The sequence below is a fragment of the Miniopterus schreibersii genome (assembly GCF_964146895.1).
Source record: "Miniopterus schreibersii genome assembly, chromosome: 15".
Classification (NCBI taxonomy): Eukaryota; Metazoa; Chordata; class Mammalia; order Chiroptera; family Miniopteridae; genus Miniopterus; species Miniopterus schreibersii.
Window position 1 is genome coordinate 2423552 of NC_138115.1, and position 27994 is coordinate 2451545.

At 43.8% G+C, this 27994-nt stretch overlaps 1 protein-coding gene across 10 annotated transcripts in view; it reads left to right on the plus strand.

The window, feature by feature from the left end:
* The window catches only part of FOXP1 (forkhead box P1), a 540979-nt gene that overhangs the window by 309702 nt on the left and 203283 nt on the right, over positions 1-27994 (plus strand). For 8 of the 10 annotated variants that reach the window (XM_081159208.1, XM_081159205.1, XM_081159215.1 and 5 more), the window contains one exon: positions 15470-15654. In XM_081159208.1, coding sequence (XP_081015334.1) covers positions 15481-15654 — 174 coding nt within the window. In that variant the 5' untranslated portion in view covers positions 15470-15480. Of the gene's footprint in view, positions 1-7129; positions 7231-15469; positions 15655-27994 lie in introns of those variants that run through there. The other 2 variants (XM_081159206.1, XM_081159212.1) reach the window with 2 other exon arrangements.

Consider the following 27994-nt stretch of genomic DNA (forward strand, 5'->3'; position numbering starts at 1 on the left):
AGCTGTAATGCGAGGAAGGGCACCGGCTGTGGTAGATGACAGCCGCTCTGCCCTCAGTGGGGTTTGACACGCCTCTGATTCCTCTTCAGTCTCGCTTTCCCCTGTACAGACTTGTGTTGAGGGCACTAATAATTAACCACTGTGTCCACAATATGAGGTACAGGGCGCCAATCCCATCTGCAATTATTAGCATGTGCTTTCTTGACTTCAACAAACTGCATATATAAAGGAGAAATGCCACTGAAAAGCCAATTAAAGATTTTCTTTAGGTATCAAGGCTTTAAAATGATAGTCAAAGGCTGCTTAGAGCAAGGCTGGTGCACAGGGTCACCCTCAGCCCTGCTCTGCATTTTTCCTTTTCAACTACAGCTTGGTAAACACGAGCTCATGCTTATCAATAACCCAGAAAGTTAATGTTCTCTAAGCCGTCCTCAGAAGAAATGTTGACTTTGTTGAAGTTACAGTATTCCTCCTGTGGGCAGGAGAAAGCAGGAAAACATCTGAAAGTGATCTAATTGAGAACGTCGTCCTTATTTTATGATGGGGGAAGAGTATTCTCCACTTGAGAATTTTTAGTAGCTTCCCAAAGGTCTGGGTTTTATGGGCTACCAATAATTGCTGTGATTTATTGATCACCTACTACATACAAGGCACTTTACATATATTAGCTTCGTGTGCTCTCAGAGCACTGTGAATTTTTCATAGTAGCACTTACCACAGTTATAATCTCTACTTATTTCTATGACTAATTGATTAATGTGTGTCTTTTCCATTAGACAGCCATCTCCACATGGATGGATCTATCAATTTTTGTTCCCCATTGTTGCCCCGAACTTAATACATAGTCTGGAACATATGAGTTACAAAATAAAAATTGGTTAAAAGGCTGAATGAACCCGGACGGACGCAGTGTGGTACAATCTTAGAGATGAGGAGATGGGAAGAGTGGCTGGATGGCTTGTTGAAAACCTGTGCTCTGGCAGAGCGAGGAGTGCAGGTCGGGCGTGTCTGCTGGAATGGCCGCTCCCTTTCCACCATGCCTGCCTTCTCAGACTGTAATGCACCTGTGGTCGCCTGGGGTTCTTATTAAAATGCAGATTCTCATTCAGTAGATGTGAGAGGGGCCTGAGAGTTTGCATTTCTGCGTTTCCAGAGCCTACCCACGCCGCTGTGCGTAAAACCGTGCTCCGCGCGGCCGGGCCTGCACTGCAGGCCCACTGCAAGAAGTGCTACCTTCCCGGTCTGTTGGAGGTATATGTGGACCTCTTTGGAAAGCCCTTGGCATGAGACAGAGCCCTTGAACCTCTTCTGGCCTGTGAAGGAAAGTGCCACAAGGACCTGCTCTTGGGTGGCTGCACAGACACCTCCATCAGTTGCCCATCAGGGCCTGTGACCTCTGTCAAGTCTTAGCTCATGTACTGATGATGCTAATGGGCCCTGTTGCCTCCATTAAGTCTCATACAGGTACCAGGTGTTATTTCTGCTCTAAAGATATCCAGTGGAAATGCCAAGGAGTACAAATTCTCTTTCAAAATTTTCTTTGGGTGTTTAGTTGATGAGTGAGTCCTGTTGAGAACCCAGTCACGAGACACCAGGAGGTCCCACCATCAACTCTGTAGCCATCCAGTGGCACAATACCCAGTGTGTGAGGGGAGGATGCCATCGCCGGTCTTACAGTTGGTACCCACTGTAGAGTTCTGGCCCTCAACGAGGCTCTAGCCCTCCTGTTGGCATGTCTGTGGCAGTCTCATCCTAAACACCCTCCCTGTCTCAGTACTTCCTCCTGGCCCTGGAGAAAGAAGTAAAGAAGTTGGAATAGTTAGTAGTAAGAGTTATCAGGGAAGGAATCCAAGGTCTGTGTACTTGTCTGACCATTTGCCACCCCACAGGGAAGCATAGCTGTGCGAAGGGGCCCCTCGATTAGAGCTATGATTACTTTTCCCTGAGCAGTTCGATGTCCAGCCCCACCAGTACTTCGTCACCAGCCTCTGGCTAGCTCACGGTTCCTGAGTTCAGCCAGCTGACTGCTGAGATGGCGTCTGGGTTCCTGACTCGGTTGTTCGTACCTGTTCCCACGAGATCTGTCCGTCATCTTTGTGCCCGCCTGGAGCCTAGTCTTCACCATGTCACATGGTATCCCCGGTTTTGTGTGGGTGCAAGATTAGGAGGCATGTATATATTGTGTTTTAATTGTACGGTTGTAAAAACTGAAGGAACACTTTAAAAAAGATTTATCTTAGCTCTGTACTTAGAAAAAAAAATCTTTCTTTATAGTACTCAGACATACTAAGTGGCCATGAGGGTGGTTTAAGGAGTGAGGACTTACAAGTTAAAGGGCATCATTAGACAGTATTATTGAAATGCTGAAAGTAAGCTGGCGGACACCTGTACTTTGTCCTAAAGTCCCTCACTGAAGAGCTGGACTTAGTTCCCTTCATGTGGGCAGACACAGCATAGGAATTACAGATGAGCAATGAGGAATGTACCTGAAAGAATTTTCTTCAAGCACAGATGTGTTTTGACATCTTTTGTCTTTTTACATTAGTTTTTTCCCCTTTCATATTTATATTTTATTTGGTACTCTTATATTGATTTTAATCTGTTAAAACTACAAGCCAATGCTTTTGGATTGATAAGCTTCACAAAGCAAGTGATTAATGTGTACAGATGTGGGAAGCCACAAATATAAAAGGTCGCTTACATCTCATATATATTCATATATATATATAATATTCCCATTTTATAATACCTTAGCATCATGGTCACTGTTCCCATTAAAAAAATACTGTATTTTGTGAAATGACACAATCTTTGAGGCATTTCCTATTATGTAGACACCATTTACATTGTAGCAACTTCTTAAGATTTTAAAGTGAAATGAGCTCTTAACTGTGATTAGTAGCAGGGAATGAGGCTAATGCTGGGTCATCAGTGGCACTCCATTACAAAAAAGGTTGGACTATAAAAGCATCTATCTTTTTGACCCATAAAACATTTGAATGATATGCTTATAGTTTTTATCATATAATAGTTACTTGGTATAGAATAAACTCTGAACTTGTGTTGCAGAAAGGATGGTTCAAGAAGAGGCAGGCCCAGGCGGGAGGCTTATATTGAAGATGCCAGTTTGATTTTTTTTTTTTTTTTAAATATATCTTTATTGATTTCAGAGAGAGGAAAGGAGAGGGAGAGAGAGAGACAGAAACATCAATGATGAGAGAGTCATTGATCGGCTACCTAGCCCGCAACCCGGGCATGTGCCCTGACCGGGAATCGAACCCCGATCGCCTGGATCCTAGGTCGACGCTCAACCGCTGAGCCACGCCCGGCCGGGCTGCCAGTTTGATTTTTAAGTTGTCTTTGGTAAGGGTGATACCCATGATTCAGGAGCCCCACTCAGTTTGGAACAGGCGTAGAGAGTCTAGGCAGTTGGTCGTTTATTTCTCTAGCAGTGTAAGTGTACACAGTAGGCTCTTTATAAGTGCTTTATGTGTGGCATTGTCAGGAGTGTCGCGCTTAAAAGTCGAGGATAGATAGTTCACAGGGGTCTCTGAAGTCTCCGGCACACAAGCTTATACCACTCACCCGTGTGTTGGAAGAGGGTCTTTAGACGGTTCATAAATCATTCACCAGTTCTCATTATTGTGATTTGATGTTGAAGCAATTCCGTTTTCAGTCTGTTTTAATCCTTCTGATAAAGCAAAGGAGAAAGTCTCCATTTGGTACTAGTGTGTCTTTAATCTCTCTCTTCCAGTTGTAAGCTCATTATTTAACAAAGAAAGAACATGGCTCTGCTCAGGGCCTTTGTGGGAGCGGGATCAGCTAGAATTTAATAACATTGGTTAGGTTGTATTACATTTATTGTAAAGTTTTTCTTTTCTATAAAGGGATACATACTGGCTTCCCATGTGACCAAGTGATAGAAAGTTTCCTCTGAAATAGATTTATGTTTGTCAAAAGTGAATAAATTTTAAAAAAGGGTTGGTGGAGGCCTAGATGTAGAAGCAAAACTAATGAAGGTAGAAGGAGAAGTGAATGCTTGAGGCTTGGAAACCGGCTCCAGTGTCCCGCAGACGGTGTGACTGCTCCGTGAGCTCAGCACTCGTAGGACTGTCACCCCAGAGAAGAGCTGTGAAGAGTAAAGCGGTCCTTTCTGGCCTGGGTCTCCTCAGAGCCGCTTTGAGACTTTCAGTTTACCAAACAAAATATAAAAGACTTCTTAATGAATGGACTCTCTTTCTCTTCCATTTATTTTGTTTTATGTGTTTAGTAAAAAATGCTTTAAAAATGTGGGGTTTGTGGGGAACAAAATAAGTAAACCAGGCCCCCGAGGTGAAAGTGCAGGTGCGTCAGGCCAGGTCTCCCGCCCCAGCCGGTGTTCCTGCCCAGCTCCCGGAGCGCGGTCCGCAGAGGTCTCTGGGCGCACGCCGGAGCCCTGGCAGCGTAGGGATTCCGTGCCTAGTTTTGGTTTGGCTTTAAAAGCCGAGCGCTCAGTTATCGGCCTTTGTTAAAGGAAATGGTGACAACTCTTTGGATTACCACTTAGAATTGTAAACTCTGTTTGTGATCTTTTACGGGTCCTAGTTCATCCAGGCTTCAGGAAAAGAAAAAGCGACGGTCAGGAGAGTTCCTGGAGGTTAGAAGCGCAGACCGTGCGCAGTCGGCATGTGCCAGGGACGATGGGGAGCGAGGGTGGCAGGGCACAGCCTTCGTCCCGCTTTGGCTGCCCGTTGTCTCTCTTCCGTTTCACGGGGACAGTGGATAAGACGCCTCCTTCGCTTTGCCTCACAGCCACCTCGCCTGCAAGCTTCCAGCAGTGAGCACGAAACTTGAGAACGTTCCGACCCCAGAGCGCTGGAGGAAGCCTTCGTCTCTGTTAGTTGTTCCAGCAGCCAGCTTGCGTCACCGCGAGTTGAGCAAGGCTGGGCTTGTGCTCCCGGGCAGTAGAACTGCTCCAGCCCCATGGGCCTTTCTAGGGCAGCACAGGGAGAGTCTCAGCGTCCCCCCTCTGTGTCCATAAGGTGGTGACCGGTCCACAAGCCGAGAAACTCCCTTGTGCAAGGGCACTAGTGCCCTGCAGAAATTCATTCTCCAGACATTGTTGAGGCTTTGGGGCTGGGCCGGTTTGGGAAAAGGAGACCATCAGCAGAGAGTGACTTAGGAAACAAACCACAGCATAACAAAACAAAAACAAAGAAAAAACACCCTTTTTTCTTTGTGACTTTAGGTTTACAAAACAAAGATGAGATCATCGGAGCAGGAGGTGGGAACCAGAACAGCCAGAGGAGATTAGGAAGTTTATAGTCCAGCTGGGGGGTGGGCCAGGGTAAGTGGGGCGACTGCTAAAATGTTTTCTAGACAGAGATGGAAATTCCAACTATCTGATTGTTACTGATGCAATTGCCACAATCTTCTGAGGTGTACCTTTATTTATTTTAACTTCATTTTCCAATTTTCCTTTGGATATCCAGCAGAGAGTGTTCTGCTGTGCTTGCTCTGACATAGTGCAGAATTTTAACAAATTAATTAACCGATTATAAGTGTAAAATGTAGATTACCAAGTATCAGTTACCAAACTGTTTTTCAAGTATGCTTTGCTTATTAAATTTTAAGTCATTGAGGAATGTTATTCACACATATCAAAATTAAGTAGTTTAATAATGTTAGTATCTGTAAAATGGGTTCAAACTAATGCTTTAATTGCAAATTATATACCTAAACATAATATCTCCGATAAGGCATGTTATAACTTTCTTATACAGTAAGCTGTTTTACGTGTTAGCGCACGGGAAGGGAAATTTTGAAAATAAAGCGTTTCTCCATAACACTTCTATTAGTGGGCCCGTTGGGCTTACTATTCACCGTGGCTTCGAAAACTTAAGATTCCTTCGTCAGACTGACAGAATGAACTCTCGAGTGGTTATATGTAACATCAACGGATTAATATTTTATACAATCTTTTAAGGCCAAAATTATAACCTGATACAGTTTTATTTTTGCAGAGTGGTTGAGAATGCTACAGATCTATTTGTTTGCGGACCAGGGCACTTAGAGGTATCTTGGGGAGAAAGGAAAATCAGGGCTTTTCTTCTAGATAAAACATTCAAGGTTTGAATCATGTGTGACCCATATATTTCATTGATAAAAGATGAGCCTAGGAAATGAATGCACCGTTACTCAAGCATGAAAACAGTACAGCCTTTTAAAGCTGTTACCAAACCCAGCCTTTAGTAGTATAAACCATGTGGATGTTTTATTTTTATCTACAAGCCAGGTGTAGACTGAGCTCATTTGGGGGTGACCTCTTGTTTCGTATAGGGGGCCATGCTTTTTATTTCTAAGTAATGTCACCAGTAAAGAGTTAACCGGATCTCACTTAATTTGCTCCGGCTTCTATGATGGTGAGTAATGCGAGGCTGGTAACAGCGAACTGTTGTTTATAAGCAAACATGGCATTGTGCAAACAAGCAGGCCTGGTCTCCAACTGGTCTGATTTCATGGTGGTCAGCAGCTGATCTATGTAACACACAACCTTTCTGCCTCTAAATGTCAGAAGAATGACTGTTTGTTTATCTTGCTTTCTTTGCAGCTGTTTACCCCGTAATGCATTTACCTCGACCTTGATTCCGAAGAGTGGCCCTTTCTCCTCCCAGCTCTGTTTACATTAGTCCTGCCCCTGGTGTCACCTATGAAATCTGTTGATTATTCCACCTGGTTAATGTTAAATTACTCTTGTAAGATGCTGTGTTTGTTCATAAACATAAATGTGGGCCCCTTGTTTACTGTACCCATGGCAGCAATCCTTATTAAACAAACACTGCTTTGTTTGCGGGTGTGAGCAGCAGTTTATCCTGCAAGGTCTGTTTTAAAAAAACACACACGGAAAAAAACACACAAAAAACTTATGCTAGAATTTTGATAAAGAAAGAAAAAGGGGAACTTGTCCCTGGAATGTGGTTGAAACAGACTTAGGTTTGCTTTTCTTATCTTTTGCTTGGATGAAGGGGCTGAGAGATTAGCAAGTTGTTTGGTTTTTCTAAGAGATTTCCTTAGTGTAATGATATCTATGCAGTTGTTTGCTTTTTTCAGAAGGGAGAGAGCTCTCCTGAAAGGCCACTAGCTCAGTAATAGAACATCAGATGGCTAGAAAACTCTTTGTGGAGCAAACAGGACTTAGAAGTTCTGGGAGGAAAAGGCTAGTGCTATGAACAAGGCAGCCACCTTTGACAGGTACAGTCCTCGGGTTTTGTATTGTGTGTGCAATGTGTGTTGTGTGGGCTGCGTGGGATCCTATGTGATACGTGGACTTTGTCAAGTTTGCAAAGGGAAGATTAACTTTTAGTTTGTTGTGTTCTGAATAAATCCTGTGTCATATACACAGGGACGTCGTAACTGGGAGGAAATCAAATAATTCATACACATATATTTTTAAAAGCTACTGTTTTTTTTTCCTTATCTGTTACTTGTACTTGACTCATTTTACATGAGTTTATGCACAATATTATTTCTAGTTAAGTAAAGCAGAAATTGTGTCTCTTTATTCAGCACCCTGTGTGACTCTTGTCCCTTGGACGCTGGGTGCCACATTAGGTAAGACAGGACATTAGCCTGTCCTTTGTCACATTTTGCAAACAGCAGAGTACACAGCTCACATCATCTTTGTTTATTGTTTTTGTAATTATTGTTTGTTGCTGTTTCTGAATTTGCATTGTGTTTCAATACTAGGCAGGATGTGCTGGCATTTGCTGTAAATTACCATGATACAGCAGAAACTGGGGTGAGGGTGGAGGTTGGGGGGCCCTGACCTTCAACAAAGTGTGGCCTTTTATGTCAGAAAAAGCCTGCTAAGAGCAGCTATCTGCAAGAGCAACTTCAGGGGGCTGCATATGTGCACGTTGGAGTGTTTGAAGGATAAAGCTAAATATTTGCTCCTTTCACACAGTGGAGAAACCCGGGCAGCGGCCTTGTAAGGGCCTGTGTGTGCTAAGCCTCCGTGATGGGGACACACAGGTCACTTTGGCCACTAGAGCTGGTAGGGGCTGGAGAAGGAGTGGGGGCAGTGGGAGCGACGCGGGATGTGTCATGGGGCTCGCCAGGCATTCACTGGTGGTGGGAACCTGGCCCCATGTGTGTGAATTATATAAAATATGGAAGTGAAAGAATATGTGTTCTGAACTGGTTGTTGGCCACTTTATTCCACCAGGCTGTTCATGAGAGTTCAACTGTTTGAATGTTCAAATCATTAAAGTTCAGCAGGCTTTGTTAGTTTTCAGACTTCAAATTTATTTTGTCCCATAAAAATGCATTTAAATTCAGCACCCCAGAACACCTGGCCCTGTCCCACCCTCAGCTTCAGAGGCTTCCTTATGGCAAAGCAAACAGCCTAGTACTGGGTTGGCAAAGCTCCTTTTTGGTGTCTGTTTGATTATTTGAGCTTCTCTGGATTCATATGCCAGGGAGTGGGGATGCATTCTCCTTTGTACTTCTGTTTCCTACGGCGGCTTCGTTCTAGCTTTCATAGCTTGCCCACAGTTGCTACGGTTATAGCACTTAAACCCTTGTCTACTGGGAGAGACGGAAAACAGGCTAACAGTAGCCGAAATTCTAAAAATATAAATTAGACATCTGTAACTTTTATGAGTGTGGGATGCTTGTTATCTGCACTCATTGATGTCGTATAAAGATTCCGTGCCCAGGCAAGTTTGATGAAGTCGGGTTGTGAGGATGAGACACCCCGTTTCCCTGTGCAGCGCTGGGAAGTGCCTTCTTTGGAGATGTCTCCTGTCTTCACATTGAAAAGCCTGGTGAGAGGAGAAGCCACCTCTTTGTTAGGAACATTATTTTATTACCACCCTGTTCCTCTAACTCTGTTCTGAGTCATGAGTTACAGGGGAAATTAAACGTGCTATTCTTGACCATTTTCAGTTCATCCGAATTGTCTGCATGTATATTAAATGTTCACCGTGGGTTTTGATGGAGTTTTTCGTTGGTTGGTTATCTTTAAATTTTCAATGACTAGGACAATCCTACTTCTATTAAGACTTAATAAAATGTCTTCATGGCTTGAGGTGTCTTCTGAGTTTGCTCCAAAACAGCAGTCATCCCAAAGGAGTACAGGAAACAGAGTGTTTTAAAAGTAGAAACATAAGAAGTCGTGGCTGGTACAAGCCCTTGAACTCCTGTGACTGGGAGGTTAGATTTGGATTTTCCTCTCATTTAATCACTTAGTTAAAAATTCAGCAAGTACATATTAAATTACTATTACGTGCAGGGTGTGCCTGAAAGTAAAGTTTTAGGTAAAGGAATATTTTTTTAAATTCTTACTAAACGGAGGTGGAGAGGGAATAATTTCAGTCTGGATGTTTCCTCCGTTTAATTGATAAGTATAAAGTACTAACGGTTTAATTGGTAAGTACAAACTAGTTCCTATTTTCCCCCCTTCTTTGAACTATAAAGGTGCAAGAGTGACCATATTACATCATTAACAATGAACATAATTTTCCTCCAAACTTCTCACCGACGGAGGCTTCCTGGCTGCCTCGAGTCCGTGGCCGTGGCCTCCCCCGCCGCGCCCGGGCCCCCCAGTTCCTTCCAGCCCTAGCCCCTGGTCCTGCTTTCTCTTGAAGGCGGGAGAGCTGAGCGGCTCCTTCAGGAGGCAGGGGCCAGCGCTCTCTCCGGAGCGGGGAGCACTCCTGCTTCTGATTCATTGCTCCACCCAGGGACGCCCCACCCATCACCTCCATCATCCTCTCAACCTCTGCTAACCTAAGTTCTGGGGAGATGCCGGTTTTGCCCTGATGTCCTGCATGGCTAAAAAGGTGGCCACTGTTTTTTTTAACATGCTTTGACAATTTCATTGCTCCTGAACTTTTTTTCCTTAGTGCTAAATGAAATTCCAGATTTTTAAAGATAGATCTAGACCTCTACAGTGGCGATAAAGTTGATAATACATAAATCATTTTTAACAACAGGTAATATGCATAATTTATGGGGTTACGGTGCTATCTTTTTGATATTTATGATGGATAATGCTCAGTTTTTGTCCTCATATTACTGCTTTAAATTATACCACAAGAAAATTAATGAGAAAGTAGATTTATGGGTTTCATTTGTTTGTCAATTCGGAAATTAATTGGGTGTTAATTTTAGCCGTCCCTCATCAGACCAGGGCTTGGTGTGTGTGCAGTGCCTTGCATTCATTGTCGCTTACCTCCCATTTACTGTGGGTCACCAGCTCTGCATACATTAAAATAGCCCTCCGGCTCATTCCCTTGATTACTTTTTGAACTGCCATGCATTAGAATATTTACGCCTTTCTGTTGTAATTATGAAAATTTGGTTTTGGAAGATGGTGCCTTCCTAACGCAGTCAGCACACTGACTTCTCTCCTCAACTTGGCTCTTGGATGGTCTTTCCCTGAAGTTCAGGCGGCAGATAAGCAGATGGTGGTGTCTGAAGGGCTCATTCACAATTTGGGGAACTGATCTCAGGTGAGAAAATAATCCGCCGCTGTTGCCCCGTTTCTCTTGATTTGCCCCCCCTTCCCATAGAGAGTGCACTCTGAACTCCGAAACAACCGTCTGTAGAGGGTGATGGCGCATCTTGGGGCCGGTGTGGTCCCTCGGGCCTGCCCCTTCCTCCCCCTGAAGAGCTCAGCTGCCTGCGGAGCAGCGGCTCCGGCTCCGGGCGCCCTGCAGGCCCTGCCCTCCCGAGTGCTTGCTGCTGCTTGAGGCCCTGTCGTTTTCAAGGGGTGACGCCCAGGAGTGGGCAGGAGTGGGCAGGAGTGGGCGGCTTAGTGTCCCAGGCTGCCCTGCAGTGTGCCCGAGATGGGTGGGGCGGTTCCTTGGCTGCACGTGCTCCTTAAAACTCCTTTGAGACCATTGCCAGTGTTGCCAGGTATAGTTTTGCACATTTAAAGGGAACCAGTTCATCTACCTGATGAGGCCCAGGAGTAAATGTGTGCTTTGTATCTTGATATAGACCAGTTTTTCTTTGTATTTTCTGACCCGCGTGAACAGGATCATAAGGATTTTGAATCTTCATGATGCAACATGAGTAATTTAAAGGGTACTTCTTTTAGAACTGGAGCTGGCCCAGGGCCCATCCTCATTGTCGTCCGGCCTGTAAATGCTACATGCAGTGTAACTGATGAGGAAGGAAAGCTGCCTGTTCGAGACAGCAATTCACACAGTCCCTCTATCCTGGAGTTTTACTTCCTCTGGCCTTCCCTCCCCCCCCCCTTCCTTCCGTCTTTTTTCCCCCCAGGAGCTTCTGTTATCTCTTAAAAATCGCTCCCGTTTCCCTTCTTTCCTTGAACAATGAGGATTTTTCCTTTTCCATGTAGGGTGGCCTGGTAATCACTCTAACGGTTTTCCTAAAAGTGATTTCTGCAGTTAACTTCTCTTTTCTCTCCATAGAAGTGGAAATATATTTTATAAAAGTATGTTTAGTTTAATTTACACATCCTTTCATGAACAGACCAAGTTCTTTAAGGGCATTTATTCTGCTTCATATAAATAATTGATCAGCCAAGTTAATTTACTTCTGCCTGACTTGGTCAACCTTAATTAACTGCCCTGGAATCAAGACTGAACTTTTTGTTAGCTTAAAATCCTTCACAAGCATGATAACAAGGGCTTTATTTTCCCTAAATTTTCAGCATCAACACTGTAACCAAGGAAATAATCATAATAATAAAGCAGTGCTTTAATTTACTATAAATACATTGGTCTGGACATTATGAATTTTCCAGAATACTCCCAGAGAGCAGCTCTGTGGCAACGATAATAGGTAAGCTAACCTCAGCTCTTACCCCTTTCCGTAAGTCCCTGCAGCACACACACCCATCTTTTGAAATCAGAAGCTCTATCTAACGTTTCCAAGCAAGAGAGAAGTGGCCCCTCGGCTTCCTCGAGCTCTCTGCCTCCGTGCGCCCCTCGCGTGAGCCCTGTGGGGTGACGGCGTCCGCGCACTCAGCCCAGTGCAGTGCAGCATCTGCATTGGAGGGTCCTGCGTGATGCCAGCGGGCGGCCTCTCTTGGGGACCCCCGGGCAGCCTGCGGGAGGCGGGGCTTTGTTTCTGGAGAAAGGACTCGGTGGTGCGGCTGCCTTGCCCCCAGGTGCCACGTCTTCCCGTCCAGGCCCTGCGATGGGCGCACCCCTTTCGTGCTCTGTTTGCGTATAGGGAGGCCCGGCCGGGTTACGCGGGCCGGGTGCGAGGAGGTGCTCCTCTGGGAAAGGAGGGCGCAGTGCCCGAGGTTAGAGGACGCACATGCCTCTCGCACACAGTGACTGGCTTTCAGATGACTCTGAAATTGTAAAACTCAATAGGAAAGGACAAATACAGTTTGCTAAAGAATGCTGACACTCATCTCTGCGTTTTAGATGCTTTTCTTAGTCCACCTGTCACCTTCATTGTTGTCTTTTCAGGAATTACTTAGTTTTCTATTCATTGGTTTACTAATTGGACTTTGCACAGGACTTTTGCAAATTGGAAATTGTCATTTACTGAATGGACATTTCAGTCTGAAATAGGGAATATTATGGCTGCATCTGTGCCGAAACCCACTGAGGTTTAGTTGTCTTATCTGCAAATTGGGGGTCACATCATCTGCCTTTGTTCTCTCACCGGCTTGCTGTGGGTTTGAAAAGTACATCAGAGGGCTTTGTAGTTTGTGAAGCATGATACAGATATAAAGGCTTATTAAATGGCTTGGAACATTCCATAGAAAGAAATATTGCCTACCCAAGTATTGCTAGAAATATTCTTAGACGTTGGCACTCCTAATTTTTCACATGTGCTTTTCAAAAAGCTTTTTCCTCCTGATTGGTGTGGGAGATTATGGGAAATTTTAAATCTTCCAACCTACATGCTACTGTTAGCACTTGACTAATTAAGGACATCCTCAGACCAAAATAATCCTTTATGCAATTTTGGTCCCAAAGCCTGCACTCTCACAAACCCGATTCGCAAGACAAGCTGCCTGGCCTGATGCCTGCTAACTCGTACCAGAGGACTTGGCAGTCTTCTCTGGAACTGCATGGAGCAGAGCCTTCTCATCAGGTTGTGGAGTGGAGACTGTTCTTCCTGCACCCACAGGACTGTGTCAGACCAGGACACAGCAGGGCTGGCTTCTCAGACCCCTGTTTGCATGTCTGGAGTCCCGACAGTCACAGGGTTAGGAAGCAGCCCAGCTTCACAAGGACTGGATGTTTGGCTACATGCACCCCGTTCTGAGGGCAGGGATAGATTTTATGTGTAGGCAGTGTTTTTGTCTTTTGGGGATCCAGTCCCTGATATGAATAGGCTTTCCAGGAGGTAAATATATATATATAAAGTAATATTTTTGTTTTTTCTTTAAGCATGATCATTCCATGTCCTACTAGTTCAGTGGCTTTCCTTGCTAATTACTCTAAGACAACCACCCTCTGCCTTAAAGACCTAAGCTCTGTCTTTCCCTTCTGTACCAAACAGGCAGGTTTGTGGGTCAGAACCTGAAACATGGGGAAGGAAATCCCTAGATTTCACAAGTTGATTTCCTTTTTTGGTAATGAACAGGGTACTTGCATTGCTTGGTTCTCATATCTCAGAAAAAGCTGTGTTGTTTTTTGATAGATTCTGTACTCTGCAACAGTACTTTTAAAGGCCTATAATTACTGGAAAGTCTGATCTAAAGGGAAGAGAGTGAATCAGCTGTTGCTTCTGAGCTTGTTTCCCACCTGTTAACAAAAAATGCCATTCTTAATCCCTTTCTGAATTGCATTAACTTTAAAAAACATGTCTTCTGGGCTTAAGTTTGTACTCAAGTTGGATCATACTGTGCACTCACTGAAAGAAAATGAAAGATGTAAGTTTCTCCTGCTTTCAGTTCTTCCATTTGGTTTTTGCGCAAGTCTATAGAAAAGAGTTAAACCAATTTTGAGCAAGAAGGCAACCTCCTCTAAGATTTCCCTGTGTTTACATTTTCCTGCTGTCACATATTTTATGTGTGGGGGAGAAATCTGAAGCACTGGCTGTACGCGTCTCCGTTTCAGTCGACCTTGTGTCTGTGATTGGTGTTTCACATCACAGTTTTAATTATTCAGGCATTCCTCGGCTTTCGTGTTTGAGTTGTCCGCTTCCTTCGGCTGCTTTGCCTTTCTGAAGCTCTGCCCTGTGAGCGTGGAGTGTGACCCCGCCATTTCATTCGCTAGCCCCCACCGCACCTCAGCTTTAAGAAAACCTGTGCTTAGGAACTGACATGAGACGGGACTCGCTCCAGTCCCAACCCCACCGCTCCCAGCTGTGGTTTGTGCTGGGGGCGGGGGGGGGGGGGGCGCAAATCAGAACAACTTTCCTGGAGCTCAGTTTTCTCATCTGCAAACGCGGGTAGAAATTGTTATCAGAACTAAATGGGAGGATATCTGTAATGACCCGCGGTAGGGCCTGGCACAACACTGATGATCAGCAGAGGGTGACAGTGGACATTAGCAAGTATTATCTGTCTATTGTCAGCATTGGACACCTTTACCGAGAGCTGCATTGGCTAACGGTTTGTAGCTAGAGAGCAGCAAGGTGGAATGTGAAATGTATTTACGCAGGTAATACTCCCTAGCTGCTCACCTCCTCACCTCTGTCTCTCCCTCTCTCTCTCTCTCTATGAATGCATTTCGTTAGCTGTTTAGTACTTTCCAATTCAGAGCTCTTCTTCAGACTGCCTAGGCTAGGTTTTCTCCAGAAGGAATAGAAGCCCCAAGCCTTTTAGGCCTTAAACCAGACTAGAGGCTGGGAATCCAGCATAAGAAACATGCGGCGTGGAGTGGGATTTCTCGGGACAATTTTAACTAGAAGACAAAGATCAAAGTCTGAGTTTATTTAGCTTTTGAAAAGTGGGGACTTTTTTTCCTCTCTAAAATGGCCTATCTTAGTGGAATGGCCAGTTCTGAAGAGTTTTAGTGTCTGAGTGATTCCCAGGAATATGTAGCTTAAAATGCACTTTGGTTTTTGACCGTGAGGGTTTTCAGCGCGAATTGCCTCGGGGGCCCCCTGGTACTGTGTCATCCCCTTGAAGACGCCAGCTGGAGAGGGTTTCCCTGCGAGGGTCGCGTCGCTCCTCAGAGCCCGCACACCAGAACTTCAGGTTACGCCTCCTGTGCTATAGAGAAGGACATGGTTTTTGAGCAGATTACCCAGGTATGACCACAGAAATTCAACCATCGATTCTAGGTTCAACTGAAAATGTTCACTTTTTCTAAAGGGAAAAAGATTTGAAATAGTACTACTAGAATTTGAATTTGGACTGACAGTTCCATACTCAAAAACTAGGGGACTGAACACTGCTGAGGGATAAATGCAGTGAAAGAAAATGACAACTGTTTACAGATTTTTGGCAACATTTACAGCAGGACCCTTCTTGTGCACAACAACTGTTTTAACAGCTGCTTTTTTCCTTTTTTCTTTCCCCCCACGCCCCCTGAAAATCCTGCTGCAGGTTTTTGAGTCATGATGCAAGAATCTGGGCCCGAGACAAGAAGTAATGGCTCAGCCGTCCAGAACGGGTCGAGCGGCGGCAACCACTTGCTAGAGTGCGGCGGCCTCCGGGAAGGGCGCGCCAACGGGGAGGCGCCGGCCCTGGACGCGGGGCCGGCCGACCTGGCCCACGTGCAGCAGCAGCAGGTACTGGGCTGGGCGTCCGGCCGCGGAGGGCAGTGGGTGCCAGCTCCTCCGCTTCGTTTGCCTCTGACCACTGTGAATGTTTCATGCTCACCCGACTGCGACTGTAAGCAGCATCTTTTAAGCCACCAGTGTGCTAGGGTCCCAGTGGTTTACTTAAGAAACGAATTCTCAAGCCCTTGGGAGCTCAGAGTCTTGGAAACCCCAACTGGGGTGTGCTTGTTGAGGGTGAGATTGAGAGGCCCCTTGGGCACTCCCAGCCCCAAATGTGTCAGCATAAAGTTTAACTATTTGGAATAAAACGAACCTTTGGAAAAGTGGTGCACCATGGTTCAGTTAAAAAGAAATGGCTAACTGATTTTATGAAGTGTTATGAAGAAGAAATTAAAATAAGGGATGAGAGATAAAAGAAAATAAGGGCTTATAAGAGAGAAAAAATTAGGTGAATTAGAGTAGAAACAAATAGAAATACAGGCAGAATTGGGTAAATAACAGGCAGAACAGCAATACACAGGCATCAGTGTAAGAAATTGCTGCCTACTACCTGCAGGAATTTCGGGGTGTGGGCCATCTACATATGTTTCTGGTATACATATGGCTGTTGGCATGTGGCTAAATGCTATTAATGTTTTTTATTATCTCTGTTTGGTGGCTCCCTGAAATGCACATAAATTGGGATACACTCATTCCTGCTATAGTCTTTTGTAGGCATTTAAGTGGGCACCTGTGAGTGACAGGTAAAATATTTCCAAATGGTGACCCAGAAAAGGGTGTTGTGTGACCAAAGTGTTGATGGAAATTCAAATGAGTAAACAGCATTTGCCTGAAGACAGGCATTGTTTTCCAGCCTTTCGTAGAATCAGGATATAGTATTAGCTTTTAAAATAATATTGGGTGGTTTTTGTTCCATATTAGTCCTTGATTCAATTGTATAATACATAGTTACGGTGCCACTTAGAAAAAAGGTGAAAAAAGAATGATGTATCTTTGGGCCTTTCTGAAAGAAACAGAATTTGTCGGGGGGTGAGGGGAGAGAGTGGCAAACCTCCTCTCAGACGTTCCCCTGGAATCTGTCAGAGAAGCAAAGGGAACCCCTTCTTATATTGGGGATGTAGCCATATTTTATTTCGGCCTTCCTAAAAATTCTTGAAAATATAAAGAATCATCAATTACTGGTCTATTGGAAATTGGTGGAACTCACAGGACACCATAGAACCTATCAGAGAGAAAGGGAAACTCAGAAACAAGGTAAAATCATAACCCAAGGACCTGGTCTCAGTGACTCAGTCTCTCTTATCAGCAGCCCAGCCCACATGTGCCTGCACCTCGGGCATTACATCAGCTGGGTTTTCTGTGGAGAAACTATATGCATTTATGTTAGTTCAAATGGCCAAGTTCTAAACAATAAGCTTGTTAGCCAAAGCTACCAGTGTGTGGTAGAAGGATACCCACATATTTGTACATGTATTTGTTTATGTGTTGCTCACAGATGTTTATGGTTTCTTTTGAGAATAAATGGTTGGTATTTCGGAGTGCCATTTTCTATGCCCTTACCATACAGAGGCCAAGATCAACTGCTTCTTCATGGAGTGGTTGGGGTGGGGCTATTGACCAATGTGGTATGAACCCCAAGTAATTAATGTTTAGACTACATTAATTAAATAAGTGGAAAATTAACTTCTGAATTTTGTTTGAAGATCTTAAAATCATTCACTATCTCAAAGTAGTCAGCCAGAAACTTTACTTATATACCATGCACACACACACACACACCCTCATAACAGCAATGAGAAATTAACCTCACAGAAAAAAGTTTAAAAGTGCATTTTAACAACATCTTCCTTAAAAAGTGTCAATAGGAAAGTTAGTTATTCATATCTCCCCTTTTTATTTGGGTTGTGATGGCTTTGGAAAATATGTCAAATAAAGGTCAATACCTTTTGACTCTGCTTCAAAACTCTTTTTTAATATTTTTATAACTGTTTTGTTTCTATTTGCCATTGATACGTTTTAGGACGAAAGAAAGCAGTTGCGTCTATCACTGTGGCTATAACCTCACATATTGTGGCTGGCAGGCTTGTTTGGTCTTTTAAAATAAAATACTGACAGCTGTTGGACTCCCCTAAGTGCATGATGAGGCTTTTAACCGGTTGTTGGGGGAAAAGAAAATCTGTAGGTGAAATAAGAAAAAACTGCAGAATTCATAGTTTCACAGGACTAGAGTTATCAAAGTTTTCTTCCAGACTGAAAACTGCAACAATTAAACATTTTGGAGAAGTCCGAGTGTCAGGGTGATGGACTGGGGTGGTTTTCATTCCTTTTATTCTGCAGGTTTTTACTTGAAGTGAGAATCCCAGCAGTGAGAAAATCACAGCCATGCTGAATTCATTACTGCGGTAGTCACACAAAACCGCGGGTAAAATTTCAATAACTGCAGCCGCAGTTGAGTAAACAGTTGCTCTGAAATTTAATTCCTGTTGACTTTTCCCCCATTCCTCGCCAGGGGCACATTCTGGTTCTGTAGTGCAAAGGCAACAGGGGTTACAGCTTTGATTAACGCAGGACAGTGGAAGAGAATTAGGCCTGTAAAATATGTTAGAAGTCCGTGGAACAAAAAGATCAGGCTTACAAACCTCGGTGTGGAAAGGAGTTAACTACGGCGTCTGTGCCCTGAGCGGTGCAGGGCTCTCCAGTGCAGCTCTACAACCATCACGGTGTAGGCAGAGTTCTTACCTAGTGCCGGGATTTAAAACAAGTACATTCAAGCCTTTTTGTATTTGGTCCATAGTATCGAAGGTAGTTACAGGTGATGGCGATTGCCCTTCAGAATGGAGAGTGTCCACAGAGATTCGTGTGGAGGACTGATTCCTCTGCCAGGCTTGGTCTGGAAGATGGCTAAATCGTGTCCAAACAGAATTGTTTGTTGTTTAAAAAATTACATAGTTGACAACCTAGAAAATGGGGGAAATCTGGCCTTTCCGTCTTCTCTTAAAAAAATCAGATCTGTCCAGCCTGCGTGGCTCAGCGGTTGAGCATGAACATGCCCAAGTTGTGGGCTCGATCCTGGTGGGGGCCTGCAGGAGGCAGCTGATCAGTGACTCTCTCATCGTTGATACCTCTATCTCTCTCCCTCTCCCTTCCTCTCTCTGAAATCAATAAAGATATAGTTTAAAAAAAAAATCAGATCTTCACACCTGAACCGACATTTTCACAAGGGCAACAGTTGTTGGGAAAAGAATTGCTCCTTAAGTCAGGGAGCCTGTAGCCCTCCAGTTGGCCTTAGTTCCCACCCAGCAGCCTAGCCTGGTGGTGCCCTCCGGGCAGTGGAGCTGGTGACTCTGGTCTGGGAGATGCCATCATCACTCAGAAGCCAAAGAGAAGTCTGCCATTAGCTGGAGGAGCCGCCAACACACTCACAGACTGTCTTCTTTCCTCCAACTAAATGTATTGTCTCTGTAATGTTTCAGCTCTACTTATATCTGGACCATAAAACTATTATAACAATAGTTCTCTAATAATGTAATTTGATAGAGTTTCTGAACATTTTCTTTTAGCCACTGAGTGATTCCTTGCCCAATACCATAGCTGCTCTTTACTCCCTATTATGTCTGCCCTGTTTCTAGGCCTGTGGAAGTTCTGCATGGATGTGCGCTTGTCCATGATGAAACGCAGCAACAAATACTATTACCAATTGCTAACGTTTTCTTCTTAAAGAAAGGATTTTAAAATGTCCAAAGCAATTTCATAAACTGTGTGGATTAATGCATTTTAAAAGTCTTGAATTTTAGAAAGCAGAATTTTATTTCCATATTGCTGCAGATGAGAGCTTTTTCAGATAAGCATATTACATAGAGCATAATGTTTAGAAGTTTTCCATATACAGCATATGCTGTCAGGTCAGTTAACAGAATGCATACTGGGAAATGTTTATTCAATAAAAATGAATAGCTGTTAAGTAAAAGAGCTATTTCTTAACAACATTCTATTTAATGATGGGTTTTTCTGATTTTTTTGGTCCCACCTGGCAGTTTCATTGTCGGCAAATTAGTATGGGGAGAGCTTTGGTCCCTGGTTTTGAGGTGTGGCTGTCATTTTATGTGAGGGAGGGCTGTTTGGAGATAGTCTGTAAGAAAGAAATAAAATAAAGAAACTATATATGGAATTTGAACATGTACTATTTAGAGAGTGTGGATAATTGACATGTTTACTTCATATAGCTTGTTTGATATTTGTTTTAAGGTGTTGGACCTTTTAGCCCAAAAGATAGTGATCCATGTTTTATGTTAATGTAAAAGAAAGAGACAAAATGTTGAATGACTATTAAGGAGGTAAAGAAAGGTAGAAAGAATAGGTTCTGAAAAATCATGAACAGGAAGGAGGGGGACCCATTGAGAAGGAGAGGGACACATTGGGAAGGAGAGGGACCCATTGGGAAGGAGAGGGACTCATTGGGAAGGAGGGGGACTCATTGGGAAGGAGGGGGACTCATTGGGAAGGAGAGGGACTCATTGGGAAGGAGAGGGACTCATTGGGAAGGAGAGGGACCCATTGGGAAGGAGAGGGACCCATTGGGAAGGAGAGGGACCCATTGGGAAGGAGAGGGACTCATTGGGAAGGAGGGGGACTCATTGGGAAGGAGAGGGACTCATTGGGAAGGAGAGGGACTCATTGGGAAGGAGAGGGACTCGTTGGGAAGGAGAGGGACTCATTGGGTTGAATTTTGCCAGTGAGTTATGGAGGAGGTAAAGGATTAGTCATTACACAGGATGAAAGAAGCTCAGAGAAACCGGACATGTGTGACAGGACTTAAGAGCCTGGTTCTGTTTGTTCAAATGTGATATAGAGAATATACTGTCAGAACAGGCCAGGAGAATCAAGAGTATATATCCTGGGGTTCTCTGGACATTAGAAACAGAATTATAATGACTGAAGTGTCAATGTTTTAGCATAACTCAGTACACAAAAATTAAAAATTCTCCATTTTCAAAATGGCAGAATAATTTCTTCATTTAGTTTTTGTTACTGAAAGTACTAGTTGATATTGAGCAGAGAAGAGGGAGGTTGTTTTGCCAACATTTTCAACATTAACTGCCTCTGTAGAAAACAATGCCTGGAAGAAATAGCTGTCATGTTTGGATGGGCAGTAAACCCATATGAAAGGAGCCAGCCCTTCTCATTCTTACCCATACTCCCATGGGAATTTTGTACCAAACTTCCGCTGGCCATTCTTTGCCTGTTTCTCACTGTATCCAGGAGGCCCAAGTGATTAGGTGTGGATCCATAGGTGCGTAGACGGGGCAGTGGCCAGTCGAGCCTACCATTCTTTTTTCCTTCAAGAAAGGTTGCTATGGCCTTTGTTAGGGAGGCCCTCAAGTGAGTGGCCTTTTCACTGCAGGTACCAGGGATGGTGTCTCAAAGGAGGGACTCTTGATGCCATTGGAAGGGAAAGCATGGCCAGCATGTCTGTATCCAAAAAGGGAAGCTTCTGGAAGGGAGTGTAGAAGACAGTAATGTTCATTGGGTGCCCTCGTGAGGCAGGCACTGTGATAGGGGCTAGAACCTTCCTCCACAGGTAGGAGAAAACCCAAGCTATAGGTTCTGGGTTTTCGTTTTTCTTTTGTTTTTTAAATATATCTTGTATTGATTTCAGAGAGAGGAAGGAAGAGGGAGAGAGAGAGAAACATCAATGATGAGAGAGAGAGATTGATCGGCTGCCTCCTGCACGCCCCCTCCTGGGGATCGAGCCCGCAACCCTGGCATGTGCCCTGACTGGGAATCAAACTGCGGTCTCCTGGATCCCAGGCTGATGCTTAGTCGCTGAGCCACTCCTGGCCGGGCCCAAGCTATAGTTTTAAAGGAACCTCTGCTAAGATCTACTCTTTTTGGAGACAGGGTTAGAATATCATAAAAAATATGGTCAAAACTCTCCCATAGGAATCAGTGCCACAAAATGTTAGTGAAAATACAAATTGAAACAAAACTGAGACAGGAATTCAGATAATTCTGGCAAATAATGAAAACGCAGCCACAACAATAATGAATTTCCACTTTTTTCAATTCCTTTTGTGGCTATTTCTGGAAAAGGCGTATTTCACCCTGACTGCTAGACTTAGTTCCCTACCCTGGTCGCTAGACCCGCCTCCCAGCCCAGACTTATGTAACATGTGATGTGAGCCTTCTATGAATTCTTTCAAGTTTTGATTACCATACAGTTTTGTGTCATTAATCTCTGCATTGAAAAGTAAGATGGCATGGGAAACAATAAAGAGAACCATGTGCACAAGGTAAGAGAGCATGGCAACAGAAACGCAGATGCCACGTTTCAGCAGGAGGGGATTGTGCATCCATACTTTGACAAGGTAATTTTAGCCCTGACCTGTGCGCTAATAATAGTAATAAAAATATACTCACTATCTCTTGTCTAATCGGAAATCTCTTATTGAACTTTTAGGAGGTATGACTTTAATGGTAATTTGTTGACAGATTAGCTTTGGTGATTACAAAGAGTTTGCTTTGCAAAACTGGCAGGGTTCTGTCTGTCCTCTGAAGGCAAGGAGCCCATTTGCTGTTTTGCAAGTGCTTGCTTTTATTGACCGCTGGTGCTGAGCAGGCAGAATTGGTATGTTTGTATAATGCAAACCTGTAGCTCCCTGATGGAGTCCGATGTACTTTTAGGTAGTGCATAGAATACTTGATAAAAAGGGTTACAAGGTGACTGCTTTTATGACAAAGTAGAATAGTATTATAAATGCAAATGGTAGGTGGGGCCACAGAAAGGAAGTTTATACAGAGAGCTGAACCCCGTATTAGCAAGTTTCTTTTCATCACTTGGTCTTTGAACTCAAACCTATTGTAATTGTGAAGTGTTACTTGTAACATTCCAGAGACCCTTTGCTAAATACTGTTTGATTTGGTTCAGAGAAATACAACCACAGTTTTTCTTATCCTCTCTCACAAGGAAATGTGGTCAAGGGAGTTTCACATTGTGACCAGGTCTCTGCTTTGTCCCAAGTGAGCTAGTAAATGTGCTGCACTGGAAACCATGGATAACTTGGTTTCCTAGCTTTAGATTTCTTGAAGTTCATTTATTCCTTTGTTTGCATGTTCTTTCACTTAACTGATAATGTTGTGCATGCCGGTGTGTAGGGGAATGTGGGACCAAAGTGGTGTGTGAGGTTTGGGAAAGCGTGGGAGAGTAATTGGGGGGTTCTTTGGCTAGAACCTGAAGAGTAACTGTGGAAGAGGCGGGCAGGTGGTTAGGAGGTAAATGGGCTCAGCTTGTGGGAGGTTTGAGTGTCTAAGCCAGGGCAAGTTTCAAAGCAGAGAAGGAAGGCCTTACAGGAGGAAGTGTACTGAAGGTTAATTACAAGGACCTTCAGTACACTTGGACCTGGCCTAGCCTGGAAGGAAAGAGATCCCTGAGAGGTTAATAGTAGTGACAAGATACTGCAGTTGGTCCAGAATTTAGTAACAGGGCACTGACCCTCACCTCATTTAGTTCAGGGCACCCTGTTGTTGACAATCCTTGCTTCCTGCATTTCTCCGATTACAGTTGAATCCCTTGATCAACTGTAAGCCCCATAAGGGCAGGGGTGGGCCTTTCTCATTCTGTGGTATTCCTGGACACAGAGCACAGTACCTGGCACAGGGCAGTTCTTGGGCAGATGCTTTGTGAATGAATGAAACAGAAAGAGAAGGGAAGGGCTGGGTCAAGAATGAGTGCCAGAAAATCGGCAGGGCCTTTCTAATTAGAAGTGAAAGCATCAAGGAGTGGGAGTTAGGAAGGATGATTCAGGATTCCCATCCAAAGGCCTCCCATCCAGTGGCACCAGGAAACCAAGAGAGAGGAGCCTTCTTGGGAGAAGAGCCCAAGCCCCTTCCTCACTTGTCACGAGCAGGGATGATTGTGAGACGAGAAAGGAAGCACAGGCATCATGTGTAAATAAAGGATGGACTTATTTTGGAAAGTCCCTTTAAAAAATAAAAGGCTGTTTAAAAAAAAGACCCCCTCTTATATTCACTAAAGCTCTATGTTGATTGTATATGTTTATTCAGATTAAAATTATCAAGTATTTTCCGTTTAGCCTTTGCCAGTTACTAATGAGTATATCTTCCAAAAGTCACATGGACAGTGCTGATAAACTGCTGGTGTTCCTGTTGATCATGGAATGAACTTATCTCTTTTAGAGAATAAAACTAAGATGTTAGATCTTTGATAAAGTCTTTGTTCCATATTGACATAGCTTCTTAGAATGAATTTGTCTTTTAAAGTGAAGGGGGTGCATGTTATGTTTCTTTTGTTGGAAAATACAATGTGTAATTATTAAACATTTGGAGCTATTGTAAGCTCATTTGCAAGGTATAGATTAGACTGCCTGGGGTGTCAAGGCCTTGCATGTGTGTTTAAGTTGAGACACTGGAGGCGAGTAGAGGGGAGGAGCTCTGTTCTCTCCCTCCTTCTGCAGCTATACTTCCCAGGATCTAAGTTGTAACCCTGAGGTTCTCCTTGAGTTAACGCTATTATACCTATAAAAGACTGCTCCTTTTAGACTAGATCCAAAATAAAATTAACTTCCTGACACAGATTCATCTTTAGCAAAGTTTCTTAAAGTAGACCATTTATTACACAATTCACCATCCACACAACCGTAAGTAATTGTCAGTATCACAGTCTCTCTTTGAAAGAGGGGAAGTGCCAGCTGATCCGAAATCCCTGTTTTTATCTCTGTGTCTTTTCTCTCCTCCCCAGCTGCCCTCTCTCCACATTGAAGGGAAGCTGACATGGTGTCTTCTTAGTCATTCAAATCCAATAACTTTTCATCTGAAGGTTAAGTAGTGAGATATAAACTAAGAGATGATAATATCAATTTGATGTTCACTGAAGGGCACAATATACCTCTTTCTAGTAGAAGGAAAATTGTGCGTAAAATGTCTTTTGCTTTTCAACAGCAGAGCCGTGCCTCTCAGAGCCAAAGAAAGAAAGAGTTTTGGAAAATTTAATAAAATAATATATAACATCCTAAAGTAAGGCAAAGTGGCCTTTTATTATTATAATTATGAAGTATTAATTTTTCAAGGTTGCATAGTAAGAAGTAGCTTCATTTTCATAGCCTCTTGTATTGACTCGTTACCCTCTCTATGAACCAACAGCCTTTTCCAAGGTTAAAGACGGGAGCAGCTGACATAATGCTCATTCTTTCCTGACTGTTTTTGGCCCTAATGTGTGTGATACATAATTCCACGATGATATTGCTCACCCTGCCTCATTTTCCCTCCTACTCGTGATATTTCCATTTCAACTCAATAGGAATTCAGCATCCAAAAGGACTAAGTGAAAATGGCTTTACGACATGCATTTTATTATGATCTTCTGATTATCTCATCAATTTTGCACCTGTCTTAGAAACACGAAGTTTGTGCTGTGTATTATATGTGTATGCATGTGCATTTATGTAGAGGCTTACTGTGTCATTAACATCTTTTAAGAGGGGAAAGCATCATGCATAAGCCGAGTATGTGCTATTCACATTTATAATTGTCAAGATTATATTCTGTAATAGTGATTCACAGTTACAGTTGTCAAGATTGCATTCTGGAAATAATTTTAAACTTGTCTCAGCCATTTATTCAGTACCTTCATTGGGTAGGTTCTAGGTACAAAGCACTGTGTGAAGCCTGCAGACTATACCCGGAATTGGTGAACTAAGCCAGAGGGAGAAGGCCAAATCTGCTGCCTATTTTTTTTTTTTTAATCTTCACCCAAAGATGTGTTTCTATTGATTTTTAGAGAGAGAGGGGAAGGGAGGGGGTGAGGGAGAGAGAGAGAGAAAGAAATGTCAACTTGAGAAACATCGATTAATTGCCTCCCATATGCGCCCCAACTGGAGATCAAACCTGCAACCTTTTGGTGTATGGGATGAGGCTCCAGTCAGCTGAGCTACCTGGCCAGGGCTGCCACCTATTTTTTTAATGAAAGTTTTATTTTTATTTTATTTTAAAATTATTTATTTATTTATTTATTTATTTATTTATTTATTTATTTATTTTAATTTATCTTTATTGTTGAGAGTATTACAGGTGTCCCATTTTTCCCCCCAATTGACCCCTTCCACTTCGCTCCCACCCCCTCACCAGGCCTTCACCCCGTTATTGACTGTGACCATGGGTTATGCATATATGCATATAACTTCTTTGGTTAATCTCTTCCCACCCTCCAACCCCCTTCCCTCTTTCCTCTGCGTCAGTGTCTCTGGATCTATTTAGTTCATCAGATTCTTTTGTTCATTAGCTTCTTCTTAAAGAAGACCCTTCAACATTTCCTGTAGTGCTGGTCTGGTGGTGATGAACTCCTTTAGCTTTTTCTTATCTGTGAAGCTCTTTATCTGACCTTCGGTTCTAAATGATAGTTTAGCTGGGTAGAGCAATCTTGGTTGTATTTCCTTGTTTTTCATCACTGTGAATATTTTTTGCTGCTCCCTTCTGGCCTGTAAGGTTTTTGTTGAGAAATCAGGCGACAGTCATATGAGTGCTCCCTTGTAGGTAACTAACTGCTTTTCTCTTGCTGCTTTTAAGATTCTCTTTGTCTTTAACCTTTGACATTTTAATTATGATGTGTCTTGCTGTGGGCCTCTTTGGGTTCCTCTTGTTTGGGACCCTCTGTGCTTCCTGGACTTGTAAGTCTGTTTCTTTCCCAAGGTAGGGGGAGTTTTCTATAATTATTTTTTCAAATAGGTTTTCAATTTCTTGCTCTCTTTCTTCTCTTTCTGGCACTCCAATAATATGAATGTTGGGCCACTTGAAGTTGTCCCAAAAGCTCCTTATACTATATTCATATTTCTGGATTCTTTTTTGTTTTTGTTCTTCTGGTTGGGTGTTTTTTGTTTCCTCATGTTCCAAATTGCTGATTTGATTCTCAGCATCCACTACTCCACTGTTGATTCCCTGTAAATTATTCTTCATTTTAGTTCGTGTAGCCTTCATTTCAAATTGGTGCTTTATTATGTCATCTATTTTCTCAGTTGTTTTTGTAATACTCTTACTAATATGCTTGAGCATCCTTATAAACAAAATTCTGAACTTTGTATCTGTTAGCTTGCTTGGTTCTATTTCATTTAGTTCCTCTTCTAGAGATTTCTTCTGTTCTTTCCTTTATGACATGTTTCTTTGCCTCCACATTTTGGCTGCTTCCAGGTGTTTGTTTCTATGTATTAGGTAGAGCTGCTATGTCTCCTGGAATTTGTAGAGTGGCTTTGTGTAGTAGGTGTCCTGTAGGGTCCTGTGGCTCAGCCTCCCCAGTCACCTGAGCTGGGCCTTCCAGGTGCTCCCCTGTGTGGGCTGTGTGCACTGTCCTGTTGTAGTTGAGCCTTGGTCGCTGTTGGCATCACTGGGTGGAATTGATCCCCCAGGCCAATCGGCTGTGAGGACCAGCTGCAACTACAGCCAGACAGCTGCTGTGCTGGAGACACTCCTATGGAGCAGGATTTATTTCAGCTGAGCTTTGGTGTTCACCAAGTGAGCCCCTTGAGTGTGTAACTCGTGGATGTGATAGGGTTGTAATCCAGTGTGGTCGATTCTGACCACCAGGTGCACTGTCTCTGGAGCCTCTGGGGAGGTGCCAAGTCAGCCTCTGCCAGTGCCTTGCCCAGGGCCACCCAGCATGAGCTACACAGCAAATCGTAGTTTGCTGGTACTTGTGCTGGGCTTGGAGGTGTCCAGGAGAGGCCAAGCTATGAACCAATGCAGGCTGCCGCTAGTGTCATGCCTGGGGCCACTCACCAAGCCCTGTGGGGCCTCCTGCTGCTTGTTTGAGACATTTTAGGAAAGTCCTAAGCATGAGGCTCGAGAGGCCACTTGCACAGAAAAGCCCCTGGAAATGGCCCGGATGAGTTGCAGGTGGGGAGGGGCGGGGCCTCCGGGAATCACGGGGCAGGGGCTGAGGGTCGTGGAGGCTGCGGGAGCCCCAGGCTTTCCTCTTTTTTTTTTTTCTTTGTTTTTTATATATATCTTTATTGATTTCAAAGAGAGGAAAGGAGAGAGAGAGAGAAACATCAATGATGAGAGAGTCATTGATCGAGCCTGCAACCCGGGCATGTGCCCTGACCGGGAATCGAACCCCGATCGCCTGGATCCCAGGTCGAGGCTCAACAGCGGAGCCACGCCCGGCCGGGCCCAGGCTTTCCTCTTAAAGGGCCCGCGCAGGGACTCACTCGGAAGTTCCCTCTGAGCTCAGCGCCGGGCAGCAGCCTGAAAGGACCTGGGACTTTGGTTGTGAGTCAGGTGCTGGCGATTCAAACATGGCGCCCGCCTGCCGGCTGTGTGCGGGGAGGACTCACCAAGGAGCAAT